At 41.9% G+C, this 15,181-nt stretch overlaps 1 protein-coding gene across 3 annotated transcripts in view; it reads right to left on the bottom strand.

Moving 5' to 3' along the window:
• Positions 1–14,273, bottom strand: part of ndst3 (N-deacetylase/N-sulfotransferase (heparan glucosaminyl) 3) — a 167,881-nt gene extending 153,608 nt beyond the window's left edge. For 2 of the 3 annotated variants that reach the window (XM_060916597.1, XM_060916595.1), the window contains exons 1-2: positions 14,115–14,273; positions 9,296–10,544 (exon numbers count right to left, since the gene is read on the bottom strand). In XM_060916597.1, coding sequence (XP_060772580.1) covers positions 9,296–10,273 — 978 coding nt within the window. In that variant the 5' untranslated portion in view covers positions 10,274–10,544; positions 14,115–14,273. Of the gene's footprint in view, positions 1–9,295; positions 10,545–13,638; positions 13,711–14,114 lie in introns of those variants that run through there. The other variant, XM_060916596.1, reaches the window with a different exon arrangement.
• Positions 14,274–15,181: the final 908 nt, after the last annotated feature.

Genomic DNA, 15,181 nt, shown 5'->3' with positions numbered 1-15,181 from the left:
TAATGCAAATTGCTTCCTTTTCAGTATACAAGTGCACTTCCATGGCAGGGAAAAACACTACATTTTGCCGCCTATGTAGTCCCCTATTTATACAAATAGGAGTCATTCAGGATTCAGCCATGTTTTTGCTCGACCCAAGTTCTACAGTAGGCTAGGCCGACTGCTTTTAATGGAAGTAGCCTAGCCTAGGACGTTATTTTCACGTTATTTCTTGATAAGGTGTTTTCACGTTATTACATGAAAATATCATGAAATATCGCTTCCGTAGATCATAACTTGAACTCTCGCGATATTTTTTTTATTCGTTTAAAGATTTAAAACACTTATTTTATTATGATGTGTGGTATAAAGGATTCTGTGCCAAAATGCTATTTTGGCAGATGTTTACTTGTGTTAATTTTTTCGAACAAAAGAAAAAAAAAGAAAAAAAAAACAAAAAAACTTTCCTACCTACGGACCTTATTTTAGTATTTCATGTTACCGGAAACACACACTATTTTTTTTTTTTGGCCTTACTTCTTTCTTTTTCAATGTTGACAGACAATTTGTTACAATTTCCCTCTCAGCCTCAGAATGTCCCATTGGAGCATTTTTCAAAGGCTTTGCACGACGGGGGGGACAACCGGCACCATCCCCCCCCAAAGCCCCCCCCCCCCCCCCCACGCTTCGCTCCCTCGCCATGGTGAGCGCCCTCATACTAAATTTTTCTAGAAAAAACCCTGTACTCTGTATAATGCACTCATATTTCCATATCTGAGCTACTGTGTGGAGATATGGGGTAATACCTACAAATCTAACCTGCAGCCATTATGCAAATTACAAAAAAGAGCAATAAGAATCGTCAATAATACGGGATATCTTGAGCATACAAACACATTATTCGTAAAAGCACACACTCTGAAATTCACTGATCTGGTTAAACACAAGACTGCACAAATTATGTATAAAGCAAGACATAACCTTCTTCCGGGTGAGGTACAAAATATGTTTATGGAAAGGCAGGGTGGGTATAACCTGAGAGGGGAAATGAATTTTAAGAGAGTAAATGTTAGAACAACTATGAAAAGTATGTGCATAACAGTCTGTGGGGTGCAATTGTGGAATGGTCTGGATAATGAACTCAAAAATAGCACCAACATAAAACTGTTTAAAAAATTATATAAAAACATGTTACTAAAAATATATGAGAATGAGGACAGGCAGACTATATAGGTGATGATGAAATTGAGAGTAAGTCTGTGACTGGTCTTCTTGTATTTTGTGTAGGTATGTGTATATGTATGTACTGTATATATGTATTGTATGTGTGTATATATGCATAACATAAGTATCTGTATATATGATTTGATTTGGTCGATATTATACCATGTCGGTATGTCTTGGTATGTTAGTATGTTTTCTTTTTGTTTGTTGCTTTTGTTTTCTTTTGTATATATATAGTTTATTATGGCGGAAAGTGACGTTTGATTAGCGGTGGTATAGAGGGTTAGGATTGGATAAGTTATTACTTCTTCCTAATCCTTTCTGAACATTATTATGTTACTGCCTTGTGGCTACGCTATTCTGTTTGTTTATGACAATGTTTTGATTATTGCATTTTTTATCTAATTTTTTTATTTTTATATCTTTCTTCTTTATTGTTCAGAATAAAGTAATCAATCAATCAATCAATCAATCAATCAATCAATCAATCAGTCTTTCCCCTTTGAAAATTTTGCATAAATTATGCAAATTAACATTAGATCTAATTTACATTAAATGTGCAACATGGTGGTAGTACCATTGCCACCTCAAAGGATCCACAGTTTGATCCTGAGCTTGGCTTATCATCTGTGTGGGGGTTCGGATGATGTCCTCAGGTCTGTGTGGGTTCTCCCATTTCATCCCACTTTCCAAAATGCCTGTAAAGATAAATTCCCTTGGTGTGAAGGAGTGTTTGTAATAGACTGGGGTTCCATTCAAGATGGTTCTGGGATAGGCTCTGGAACCACAATGACCCTGACCAGGATAATGCTCTTACTGATGAATATTCTTGATGAAAAATTTTGGCAGAATTCAACAGCAGCTGCCCCTTAGATTGCATGTGAATTTTGAGAAAACAGTTTTTCAGTTTTTTTCTCCACACAAGGAACCACTGAACGTCTTGTATACGGTAATGAAAAGCACACAGCACATCGAGTGGATAGACATTACGTTGAGAAAATGGTGGAGTATTCCGTTAGTGCTACTCACCAGTGGCGGGTCCTGAAAATTTTCTCAGGAGGGGCAAATTATCCAATAATGTCATAAGGTGACTCATTCAACAGGTACATTATAGGTAGCCAGACATTATTGACTCTGTTTTCTCTCTGCATATCACAGTTCCATGCCACTTCTGTCCACTAGATGGCAGCACATTATAGAAATCTTTTCCCTGTAGCTACCTAAGCTATAGGCTGTGGTGTAAAGTTGCAAACAACATTCACAATCCAAGAATAGTTTGGCTCCACAATGACCAATTCCAATTACGCCCTATTCACTATTCACATTATTTCAATATTGTATGATGTGAATAATATCTTTATAAAAGATATGTCCAACAACTAAATAAGAAAGGAAACCATATCTTTAAAAAATACATATTTATTTGCCAATCTTGAAAGTACTGTTCTACAGAATGTTCTGTAAATAGATTTTGTACTTCAAACTCCATGACCAGCAAGAATTTTACGGACTGTGCAACTTAAGGACAACAGGAAAGTGCACTTACTGTAACAAAACATTGCAAATAGTTGGCTAACATAACAATAGCAGTTGAATAAATAGATGAGTGGATCTTTAGATCTTGCAATTACTGGTATTTACCAAGGATATTACCAAAGTGCTTACTCTCAGAGCAAATGTGGCAAATATAAAAATGCACATTGAAAACATCAAAAGTGAACTGATTCTGTGTGTGTGTGTGTGTCACGAAGTCAACCAAACCCAGAAAAACACCACGGTGACTGGAGCCCTCAGTTTCGTCTTTGCCTCGTAGAGCTAACTCGAACACTCCACAAAATTTCACGCATTGGATGAGCCGGTTTAATATGTGCCTGTTCTTGCTCACCTCATCGCTGTGGCGGCGAACTGCTAGCCTGTAGCCCTCATCCAGCTGTGTAGCGATGTTCACTCTCCCAAAAGCCGAAAATTTCAGGCAGCTGCCCATGTGAATCTTTGATGACTCATGTTTTTTTATTTTCTCCGACAAATGATGCATGTCCGAAACTCCAGTGACCGTCCAAGCAGTGTTGTCCGTGGAGCCACCTCCAGGGTGGAAAAGTAAGCAGGGGGAGCAGAAAACCGCTGAGGTGTCCTTGCAGCCAGCTCGCCAGGATTTGCGCTGGGACCATGTTGAAGTAAAACCTCGAGTATATGATTCCCCCCCCCCCATCGAAATTTGTTTTATGTTTAGATTTGGTCTAGGGGGTCCAGCTTGTTTTGTTGCCAATTTAGCTCGATTTGAACGCTGACTAAATGGAACTTCTTTTAAGGACTGCACTGAATTGCTTTCCACATCCATCTCACCTCAGAAACTGAGAGGATCGAACGCAACTTTGCCGCGCTTCGCAGTGACGTAAGCACGTTAAGGCAAGCCCCCCTGGAACCCAGAGAGATTGCATTGAAGTGTCAGTTAGGAGAAAAAAAAAATATATTAACATGGGACTCTATCAGTGAACTCTTGGGCGATTTTCAACGTGACTGGAATCGCCCCAAAAGGGGCAGTACTCTAGAAGCAAGACCACCCTGATTGGACAATGATACCCAGAGACAGATTAAAACGGCCTAGAGCAGCGCTGGTGAAAGTTTGTTTAAAAAAAACAAAACTTTTTTTTTTTGTTTTGGCAGTGCGTCACCCAATCGCCCTTATGCACCACCCGCCCTTGCTACTCACACCACAACATGCATAAATATATGCACCTGAATTTATTCATTCGCACACAATTCAATTGCAACTTTGGAATGATTCTGGTTTGGGGGACTCCGGTGCCACATCTAAACATATACACCGCACGCAAGCACACACACACACACACACACACACACACACACCACGGGGTGAATCTCGTCTTGCAGTGTGTGCTGACTCATTTATCACCAGCATCCCCTGTTCATCAGCTCGGCCCAAGAGGCTGATGGGAGATATGGCAAGCAGTGAGTGAGACTGACATTCCAATCCACAACACCTAGCACAGCAACTCTAATCCCCTCCAAGCACACAAATACACACCATGTAAAATGCAAGAATGCACAAAGCAAGTTGTTATTGGCATGTAATAACAGTGTTATAACAGTGTTGTGTGACTAGTGCAATGAAGTCCTCTCTCTCACACTCTTTCTCTGTTTCTGTTGCATTGATTGGCCTGCCATTGATTAACTGTTACCTTTCATTTCGCTCCAGTGGCTTAGTAATGGGCTTGGGCTCCACACACACACACACACACACACACACACACACACACACACACACACACACACACGCATGGTCTAGGAATAACCTAAAAACAATTGCAGCTGGATCAAAGTCTTCTCTCCTCCCTTCCCAGAATCTGGTGGGAATTTGCCAATGACATTTGGAGTCGAGCTCTGGAACGAACAGCACTAATTCTCTCCCTGAACACTAATTCGCCATCAACCACTCCCCATCCCTCCAAACACACACATCATTCGCTCTAAATTAGCCCCAGCCAATCAAAGGGGACTGTAACACTGCATGTATGTTAACAGCTTTCAAGAGGGCGACATAATGGATATGGTCGTAACCTTTTCCTGCTGAATATTACCGCTGGAAATAAAACACCTCAGCAATTAATATCACGAGGAGAAAAAACAAACAAACCATATGGCCAGAAGAAGATAATTAACACATAACAGAGTGTGCAGGAAAGTTGCTGGACAGAAACAAACACATTCGCACCTTGGTTTCAACAATTATATATACATATATATATATACTTTGATGCTACTGTGCATAATTTATTGTATACATAGTATCTGCAATTCAACCCTTAACCTTGACTACTACATGTTAATGAAAACAAATCTGCTTTATTAACAGTCATGTTAACCTCTGCTGCTTATACACATAAAAGTCTCGGCTTCATGTTACGTTTAGTCCCGGTGTATGATCAGACACTTACCTCACTGTTGACTTTTTCAAAATGCAATGAATTTCCATCCTTTTCCCCCCAGTCTCTGTGCTACCTTTCTTTCCAGCCACACTTGTATAACCACAACATTGATAAATACTAACACTTTTAAGGAGATTTTATAGAAAAGTTATTCTTAAAAATCTTTCTAACATCCAACGAGGCCTGGCATAGTGTTCCATGAAAATGAAAACGTGGGGTAATGCAAAGCCAAAGAGAGGAGTATTTGTGCTTAGTCTGGAGTATAAAAACACTCCATAAAGACGTCACTCTTTTCTAGCATCTCCTTCCGAAACCGAAACGCTTTTAAGGAAATACAATAATACAATACAGATGATAAGAAAAAGCCTTTACTTGTCACATGCACACTCAAGCACAGTGAAATTCATCCTCTGCATTTACCCCATCTGAAGCAGTGAACACACGCGCGCACACTCAGAGCAGTGGGCAGCAACACTACAGTGTCTGGGGAGCAGTTAGAGGTTAAGTACCTTGCTCAAGGGCACTTCAGCACAAGGCCGCCCCATGTTATGACTTTTCAAGAGGGATTTATGTTATTTTTTTTAGCTTAATGACTTCTTTGCACAGGTACAGCCTTGGAACATGTTACAGTCATGTGACCTATGAATGGGAAAATATAACTTGTCTAGTCACGCACTCGACAACAAACACTTTTAATAAATGTCGTAACAACGAGTTTGTATTAAAATGAAGCATATGGTGAACACGTGGAATTTTGAGAGTGACGAGCATGTGAACACCGTGAAGACACGCCCATGTCTGTGATGTATACAGGAATTACTTGTCCTATTCAAATCCGCAAACATTACGTAATGTGTGGTGTCTGGGAATCTTATCCATCAGAAAGACCAAATTAAGAGATTTGATCAATTTGTTTCCTTTCGGTTGTTGTTATACATGCATGAATGTCGATATAATACACAAGTATGTTCCTCCTGTTAAAAATAGCATAGTAATATGTCCAACATCTATAGAGCAATCTGACTGGTTAATTTTTTAGAGAAAAAATGCTCGGTGAAGTCTGTACAAGTGTCTAAACGTGTGTGTGTGTGTGTGTGTGTGTGTGTGTAGGAAATATAAATGTGAAACTTACTAAATTACTAAATCCCCACTCAATTACTAAATCCCTACTAAATTAAATATAATCTTCTGCTCTTATCCACACACACACACTTGTCAAGAGTGGCTGTGTAAGTCATGAAGTCATCACATAATGGAGCGAAAGCGACCTTTCAATCTGCTGAAGAGGCTCGTGGAGGGGGGTGAACGTGGGAAAGACAGAAAGAACAAATGTGTGAAAGAGTGACTGAGCACCATTTAACTCCTCTTGTTCGCCTAAATAGTTTCTTTAGACTCAGCCAGGCCAACTCAAACACCAACTGCTATTCAGGCTCTCTCTCTCTCTCTCTCTCTCTCTCTCTCTGTCTTGCACACACACACACACACACACACACCAAAATCACCCATGAGCCATAGGTTAACTTAGGCTACATCCACACGACAACGGCAATGAGATTTTATTAAAAAAAATATCGCGTCCACATGGGCAACGGATCAGTAAAATATCAGGTACATATGGCAACGAAACGCTTGCTGAAAACGATGCAATACACATGCCACACCTCTACGTGCGCTGTAAGACGGTCCCATCGGAGACACCAGAACAATAGAAGAAGTAGGACGCATGCGCATAAACCCCTTCTTCTACCCGGCGTGAAGCACTCACAGGAACAAGCACACAACAACAAGAAGAAGATGGCTGCGACTACGCGAGGAAATCGTGCCTTCTGTGTGTACAAATTAGTTTTATTAGTGTGCATAGTTTTATATAACTTAATTTTCTTATTGTGTGCGAACATTTTGAAAAGCATTTTTATATAATTTATATAACTTTTTATATTGTGTGTGAACATTTTGAAAAGCAGTCTTATCCAATAAAAAAAAGAAATTCAAGAAATGGTTCAGTTACTTGTTTATTTAAAAGAAAAGCTGTATACAAAAGTGAATGCAATGCAGTGGTTCATACAAAACAGCGAGAGTGCTGCTTGTTCTAGTCATGTGGTTGTGATGTCATCGTAAACAAATCCGTTCTACTCATCCAGACGACTTCGCAACGGCGCCGTTGCCAGATTTTTCCACTCTGGAACCTGTTCTCGTTTTGGGGCACCCAAAACGCCGGTGCCGTGTGGACGCCAGGCCGAAACGATAAACAATTTTATCAGATTCACCTGAATCCGTTGCCGTGTGGACAGCCTCTTAATTTAAAGCCCAAGATCTATAACCTTATTAGGGGTCATGAATAAATACAGAAATTCGGTCTACTATAATTGTATTTCTGTGTTAAAAACAAAACAGTTGCGAGTCACTAAACAGACACACAGTTTTAGTGTCTTTTAGTGTATTTTAGCATCTTTTACACTTTCAACTCGTGATGTTTTCTCCTCAAATCATTGTGAACTATTTATTCTGATTCATCAAGGTAAGATATAGCTATAATTATAGTAATTACTGATTTGACGGTCATAAAAAAGTGAGCTTTTGAACTCTGTGCTTGCATTATCATAAACTTATGTGAAGAAATCAAATAACTATCCTAAAAATATACACTCACTGGCCACTTTATTAGGAACACCCATACACCTGCTGTTTTATGCAGTTCTCTAATCAGCCGATCCCTTGACAGCAGCACAATGCATAAAATCATGCAGATACAAATCAAGAGCTTCAGTTAATGTTCACTTCAAACATCAGGATGGGAAAATTTGTGATCTCACAGTGTGACTTCCACTGTGCCATGGGTGTTGGTGCCAGATGGACTGGTTTGAGTATCTCAGAAACTGCTGATCTCCTGAGGTGCGAAAAACAAACAAAAAAAAACACTGAGTGAGTAACAGCTCTGGGGCGGCACGGTGGTGTAGTGGTTAGCGCTGTCACCTCACAGCAAGAAGGTCCGGGTTCGAGCCCCGTGGCCGGCGAGGGCCTTTCTGTGTGGAGTTTGCATGTTCTCCCCGTGTCCGCGTGGGTTTCCTCCGGGTGCTCCGGTTTCCCCCACAGTCCAAAGACATGCAGGTTAGGTTAACTGGTGACTCTAAATTGAGCGTAGGTGTGAATGTGAGTGTGAATGGTTGTCTGTGTCTATGTGTCAGCCCTGTGATGACCTGGCGACTTGTCCAGGGTGTACCCCGCCTTTCGCCCGTAGTCAGCTGGGATAGGCTCCAGCTTGCCTGCGACCCTGTAGAACAGGATAAAGCGGCTAGAGATAATGAGATGAGATGAGATGAGATGAGTAACAGCTCTCTGCATGGAAACAAATGCCTTGTTGATAAGAGAGGTCAGAGGAAAATGGCCAGATTGGTTCAAGCTGCCAAGAAGGATATAGTAACTCATATAATCACTCTTTACAACCATGGTGAGCAGAAAAGCATCTCAGCATGAAACAACAGAAGATCACATTGGGTTCCACTCCTGCAGCCAAGAACAGGAATCTTAGACTCAACAGCAAGTTCCTATTAAAGTGGCCAGTGAGTGTATATTTTTCAGCATTACACAGTTTCCAAATGTATCAATCTCACTAAAAGCACACTTTTAAAATGTGATAAATTTTGGGGGAAAAGAAAGGAGATTAATTACCCGACTAATAGAATACCCAAATAAATGTGAACTAGCCTAATTAAAACAAAAAAACAATCCAAAAAATCCATGACAGGACGTGTGTTAGAGTGTCATGAGTAAGGGAGATCTTTGAATAAGGGAGTAACACAAAGCAGGTAGCATCCAGTGTTTGATAAATTATTTTATTTATTATTAATAATATTAGCTATCAACAATTCTGCCACATAATACAGCGTGTTAAGAGGAAGCTTTGGTTGCTAAGCAGCATAATAAACAAAAATCAGGGTATTATATAGATAGAATGGTTTGCTCCAGATGTCATTCAGAAGATCCACAGATTTGTTGTGAAAGTGACGAAAATTACTAGTGACTATGGTGCCAGTTTGTAATGGGTAACAACAGTGTGGCACTGGACAGAACAATTTCAACAAACAGTTGTGAGTTACAACTGAACACACACACACACACACACACACACACACTTTACACCTTACCTTCACATCGTCCACTTTCATCCTTGTCCCTTTCTTTCCTACAAAGATGTCATCAATGTCCACCAGGATGTACCGTTCCAATGAGCGTGACAGTTTCTTGCCAGTGAGGTATGCAATTGCATCCACCAGTATGAGTCGGTGCAGCCAGTAACCAAGGCCTTGCCCAAACAGAACCCTCTGGACTCCATCATAGAGCCCCAAGTCCTGAACCACGGTGGCCTGGAGCCCAGTGACCATCCTTCCATTGGCATCATCCGCACTAAGTCGTGATCTGGCGAGTAGCACTGGTTCATATGTGGAGTGGTTGGACTGGAATACGGTCCAGTCATCACCTGGAAGTGGCCCTCTATCCACTTCCGCTCGGGTGACATAAAGCAGTGGTGAGCGCGGGTTAACACAGCAGTCACACAGGGGTATATTGGTTTGTAAGGTTAGGGGGAAGCCCTTGAGGGTCATGGTAGGCTGAGAGTTCTCACTAGCACGGTGAAAGGCAACAAGTCCAACACTGTACTCAACGCAATACTTGTCTAGAAGGTCACGGTTCCAGGCGTCCATACCCACATACTTGAGTACATTCTCATAGATGACCAGTGCATATTGCCCACGACCCTTATGGGTCAGTGGAGGGATGTCCCCTTTCCCTGGTGCAATCTCAGCTTGGTAGCGAAACTGGTTAGACTCTAGGATGGCAATAATATCCTGCCCCAGCTGGGAGTACTGGCTCTCCACAAACACCAACACTACAGGGTCCTTCCGCGATGGGTCCATGGGTTTAGGAATTCGCAGCTCTGCTGGTCGGAAAGGTAGCACCCGCAGTTCAGCACAGTCTGGGCCAACACCATGGTCTGTCAGATCCAGTTCCTGGGCAGACCCCGTGTAGAGATAGTAGGCAGAGATTATGACACTGACCATGCAGAAGGTGGCGAGGAGGATAACCAGCCTCCTCAGATTCCTCCGCAGCTTCACGGCCAGATTCATGGCAAATGGCGTACATGTGTGGGAGCAAGTCTCGGATGGTTCACTAACCTAGACTAAAGAAAAGGACTGGCTGGCTTACAAGCATTTTGTGGTCACGTTATCATTGCACAGCACAGGCTAGCCATTTTTATTTCATTCCAGATATTCTGTTGAATGGGGTCAGGATGCTTAGATCATTTTCAAAAAAGTACTTGATTTTTACAAAGTCACCACACTAGTAGGATGATCTTTTATCCATGGTTCCAAAATTCCAGTGGTAAGTCCTCACAACCTGTTAAAAGAGGAAGAAAACAAAGACAAATCTCTTGTTATTCGACAAATTACCACTTAAGACCTGTGTCTGTGAAAGTATCTAAGTTTCCCTCTCCCCTGGGTGTTCATCAAGGGAGGATAACGGTGCTCTAAAGGGACAAACTGAGCCATCAGACTCCAGGTTGTTTTCAATCGACACTTCACCAGCTGTGATCAACGCTTCCCGAGGGGACACATGATTGGTCAGACATAAATAGGAAGTGTGTGTGTGTGTGGGGGGGGGGGAAGTGAGGCAATAAGAGCTCTGAGCTGGCTTGCCGGGAGAAGACCATCACCTACCCACCCACACACACAGAATTAAATCTAGATCACAGAAACAACATCTCAAAGTGATATTCATCTACTGAACAACTCGACAGAAAGTAAGAATTAGGTTACAATTTAATATGCTTTTTCTTTATCTTGGACAACTCTGATACCATGTCTATCTTCATTTTCTTTGTCCTATCTGTTGTTTAAGTGTGGACAAAAACCTTTTTATAAAAAAAAAAATCCCTGTAGATTCTGGACAGAACAGAAAATATTTTAAATAAAATACCAGATATGGAAGGCACTTTCAGACCTACAGTGAAGGATTGGTATGGGAACGTGGAAAGAATATCCTCAGCATATGACAGCATGTAGGGCACAGCCTTTTCTGTCCTTCAATTAATTAAAGGTTGGAGGTCAGTTAGATGTGCTTGAAGAACCTACTTGTGTGTGCTGTCTGGTTTTGACCACATGAACAGAAAAGATGAGAACAAAGGAGGAATGTAAAGCTTAAATAAAAAAGATTACAAAACAATGCTTTCAAAATGTGTCTGTTTTTTGGTTTGATACTGGACAAAGCACGAGGTTTCTACATATATATCTGTCCAATCAGTTTTAAATACATAGAAATATCAAATAATTATATACAAGGTTTTGAATTCTGTAGCAAAGGAAATGATGGACTGATAACACAACCAGTGAGCCCATGTTTACATTAGACCGTATCAGCGGATCATCAGATTAACGTTTTTAAAACGATTAGTGTGCACACAGCAACACCAATACACGATTTGCGTGCACACAGCAATACCAATACACGGATACGCTCGGCTCTGCAGGCATCCTGCGCTCCAAATCACTCCGCCCTGAACAGCGAGTGCCCTCTGGAGGGTGCGCACTCCGGCCTTGCGCAGCTCACAGAGCACGCGAGTGAAGTGAACAAGCAGTGATTCGGGACTGAGCCGCTGTGTGTGTGATCTCAGTGCATATCACTTACCACTTGCAAGTGGAAGGATGGCAAGCCTAAAGACAATCATAACTACACAATGGGCAGTATTTGCATCAGTATTTGCAGTATTTTCATACTTTTATACTCTTTAATGAAAGGTGATACAAGGCGGAAGTCCGCGCCGTTTTTCAGCAGTCGCGTCACATGACCAACGCCAGCGAATCAAGAAGGTGGATGTCACAGTGACGTTGTCCAATGAGACGCCAGCTAGAGCTCAGCACAGCGTATCCGCGTATTCTGAATGTTTACACAGCACCGGAGCTGACACGATCTGGATTGAATACGTGGACGCTGGCGGATTCCCGTTTCCCGGCGTTTCCAGGCGGTTTAATGTAAACGGACAGTGCATCCGCGAATAAAACGAGACAGATACGGTCTAATGTAAACGTAGCCTGAGATGGGTTTTTTTGACGATGGAGTAAACTTAGATTTCTACAGTGCTTTCAAACAAGTTTCTTCTGCTGTTTTCAGCCTTTCTGTCTGTTTATAGGTGTGTCTCTGTAGTATTTTCTTACAGAGCCCCTAAGGTCCTGCAAGGTGATATTTTTTTCTTGTGTGCACAAGTTATTATCTTGTGGGAACAAGTCATTATCTTGTACTCACAAGATAATGATCAATAATTATCTTGTGGGAACAAAAGATAACAATAATTGTGAGAACAAGTTAATTGTCTCGTGCACAAGTTATTATCTTGTGCACACAAGCTAATGATCAATAATTATCTTCTGGAAACACAAGATAACGATAATTGTGGAAGAAGTTATTGCCTTGTGGGAACAAGATAATTAATAATTGTCTTGTGGGAATACAAGATAACGATAATTGTGGAAACAAGTTAATTATCTTGTAGAAACAAGTTATTATCTTGTAGGAACAAGCTAATGATGAATAATTATCTTGTAGAAACACAAGATAGTGATAATTGTGGGAACAAGTTAATTATCCTTTGGGGGAAGTTATTATCTTGTGGGAACAAGACAATGATCAATAATTATCTTGTGCTCACAACATAATGATCGATACTTATCTTGTGGGAGCACAAGATAATGATAATTGTGAGAACAAGTTAATTATCTCGTGTGCACAAGTTAATTATTTTGTACAAATGAGTTATTATCTTGTGGGAACAAGCTAATGATCAATAATTATATTGTGGAAACACAATAATTGTGGCAACAAGTTAATTTGTGCTCACAAGATAATGATCAATAGCTTACTTATCTTGGGGGAGCACAAGATAACGATAATTGTGAGAACAAGTTAATTATCTTGTAGAAACAAGTTATTATCTTGTACACACAAGCTAATGATCAATCTTGTGGAAACACAGGATAATGATAATTGTGAGAACCAGTTAATTATCCAACCAGTTATTAAGTGCACAAGATAATGAACTTGTTCACACACGATAACTTGTGCGCACAGAATAAAAATATCACCTTTCAGGACTCAAGGGGCTCCGTATTTCCCCTCTCATACCTGTTAGAGTTTTCATTTCTGAGGAACTCCTCTCCTCCTGAGCGCCTCTGTGAGCGCACACGTTACCAAACCGCCTGTTTCTCACCGCCAGGCGGCGCCTCCTTCTGGGCACCTGTGCGCCCTGTGGGCAAAATTAACCTTTTATTTAATCGGCGCTTAATTAATAACCACTCAGGAATGCCCCTCTACTCGAAACAGGCCAGGAGTAAAAAATTCAAACACACACACACACACACACACACACACACACACACACACACACACACACACACACACAGAATGGGTTTGGACTGGAAGAGAGGGTTCTGTCTCTCACCATGGACAGAAGTGGAGTTTTCTGAGTGCCAGCTGAACTTCCTGTCATTGAGATTTTTTAAGGGAAGAAATGATAATTTCACAAAATTCCGATGAAGAAAAAAAGTTCGACTTTGTTTTTTTTTTTTAAGTACAAACACTTTGAATGGCAAAATTCCTACAAACCCATACGCATCATACCAAGGCAAATAAACCCAGGTGAATTAACGCACTGATTTATTTCCAGAATAAACGACATGAGTGTGTGTGTGTGTGTGTGTGTGTGCGCGCTAATTGCGGTCCCGGATCTGCAGCGTGGCATTCCGACACACCGCACATGGCCAAGTCTGATCAACATCATCAACAAGATCCAAGCTCAAGCCCAGTTCCTCTGGAGTTTGATGTTGCATCTGGATCGGAGATTAAACTCGGCGTAGAAAAGCAAAGTGATGCCCTCTGGAGGATGCGTGAGAGCCGCGGTGCGGTGCACTGACTTACCTCAAGCTGAGGATGAGGCTCTTCTGTGCGGGGAGCCGAGGCGAGTGAGCCGCCTTCCTCTGGGCTCGAGCTCATCTCCTCCTCCTCCTCCTTCCGCTGCTGATCCGGAGGCAGCCATCCATCCGGAATGATGTAGCCACCTATTCTCTCTCTCTCTCTCTCTCTCTCTCTCTCTCTCTGATGACGATGCTGCGTCGCCGAGGGAACGCGCCACTGCCGCTTCTCTTTACTGCCTTCACCGGCTTTAACGCGCGACCTGCCTGTGCGTACGCCCGCGCGCGCGTGTGTGTGATGCTCCTCGTGTGATTGACACCGCGGTCTGTAATCGGATCGATTCATTGTCCCGGTTCCCGATTGAACGGTTTGTTTGGTGCTGAATCGAAATGACCGAATCACCCCCCCCCCCCTCCCCCAAATAAAATAAAATAAAATCCGACAATAAATGAATTTACAGCATTTTAGGGGATTCATTAATCACGTGTTGAATCAACACCAAGAATAAACATTATATATAGATTTATATATAATGCAGTTTTATATTAACATCTACCGTGTTGGATTAGTTCCCACTGTTGCATTAACACCTAAAAGGGTCCTCCAACAAACCCAAAAAGTTCATACCTTTCATTGTGTCCTCGGAGAGCGTAATAGATCTTAGTGAACAACTCTTAGTGGACAGCTCAGGCATCAGTGGACAACTCTTACTAGATCTTAAAGGAGATACGCAGAACCTTTATTTTTAAATACATTTCTGAGTGGGGGCGGCACGGTGGTGTAGTGGTTAGCGCTGTCGCCTCACAGCAAGAAGGTCCGGGTTCGAGCCCCGTGGCCGGCGAGGGCCTTTCTGTGCAGAGTTTGCATGTTGTCCGCGTGGGTTTCCTCCGGGTGCTCCGGTTTCCCCCACAGTCCAAAGACATGCAGGTTAGGTTAACTGGTGACTCTAAATTGACCGTAGGTGTGAATGTGAGTGTGAATGGTTGTCTGTGTCTATTGCCGCTTTTCCACTACCAACGCGGCTGAGTCGGGCTGAGCCGTGCCGTGCTGAGTGGGGCTGGAGTTGCATTTCG

Source organism: Neoarius graeffei, chromosome 3, assembly GCF_027579695.1.
Source record: "Neoarius graeffei isolate fNeoGra1 chromosome 3, fNeoGra1.pri, whole genome shotgun sequence".
Taxonomy (NCBI): Eukaryota; Metazoa; Chordata; class Actinopteri; order Siluriformes; family Ariidae; genus Neoarius; species Neoarius graeffei.
The sequence above is the reverse complement of the archived record's forward strand: the minus strand, read 5'-3'. Positions and strand labels throughout refer to the sequence as shown.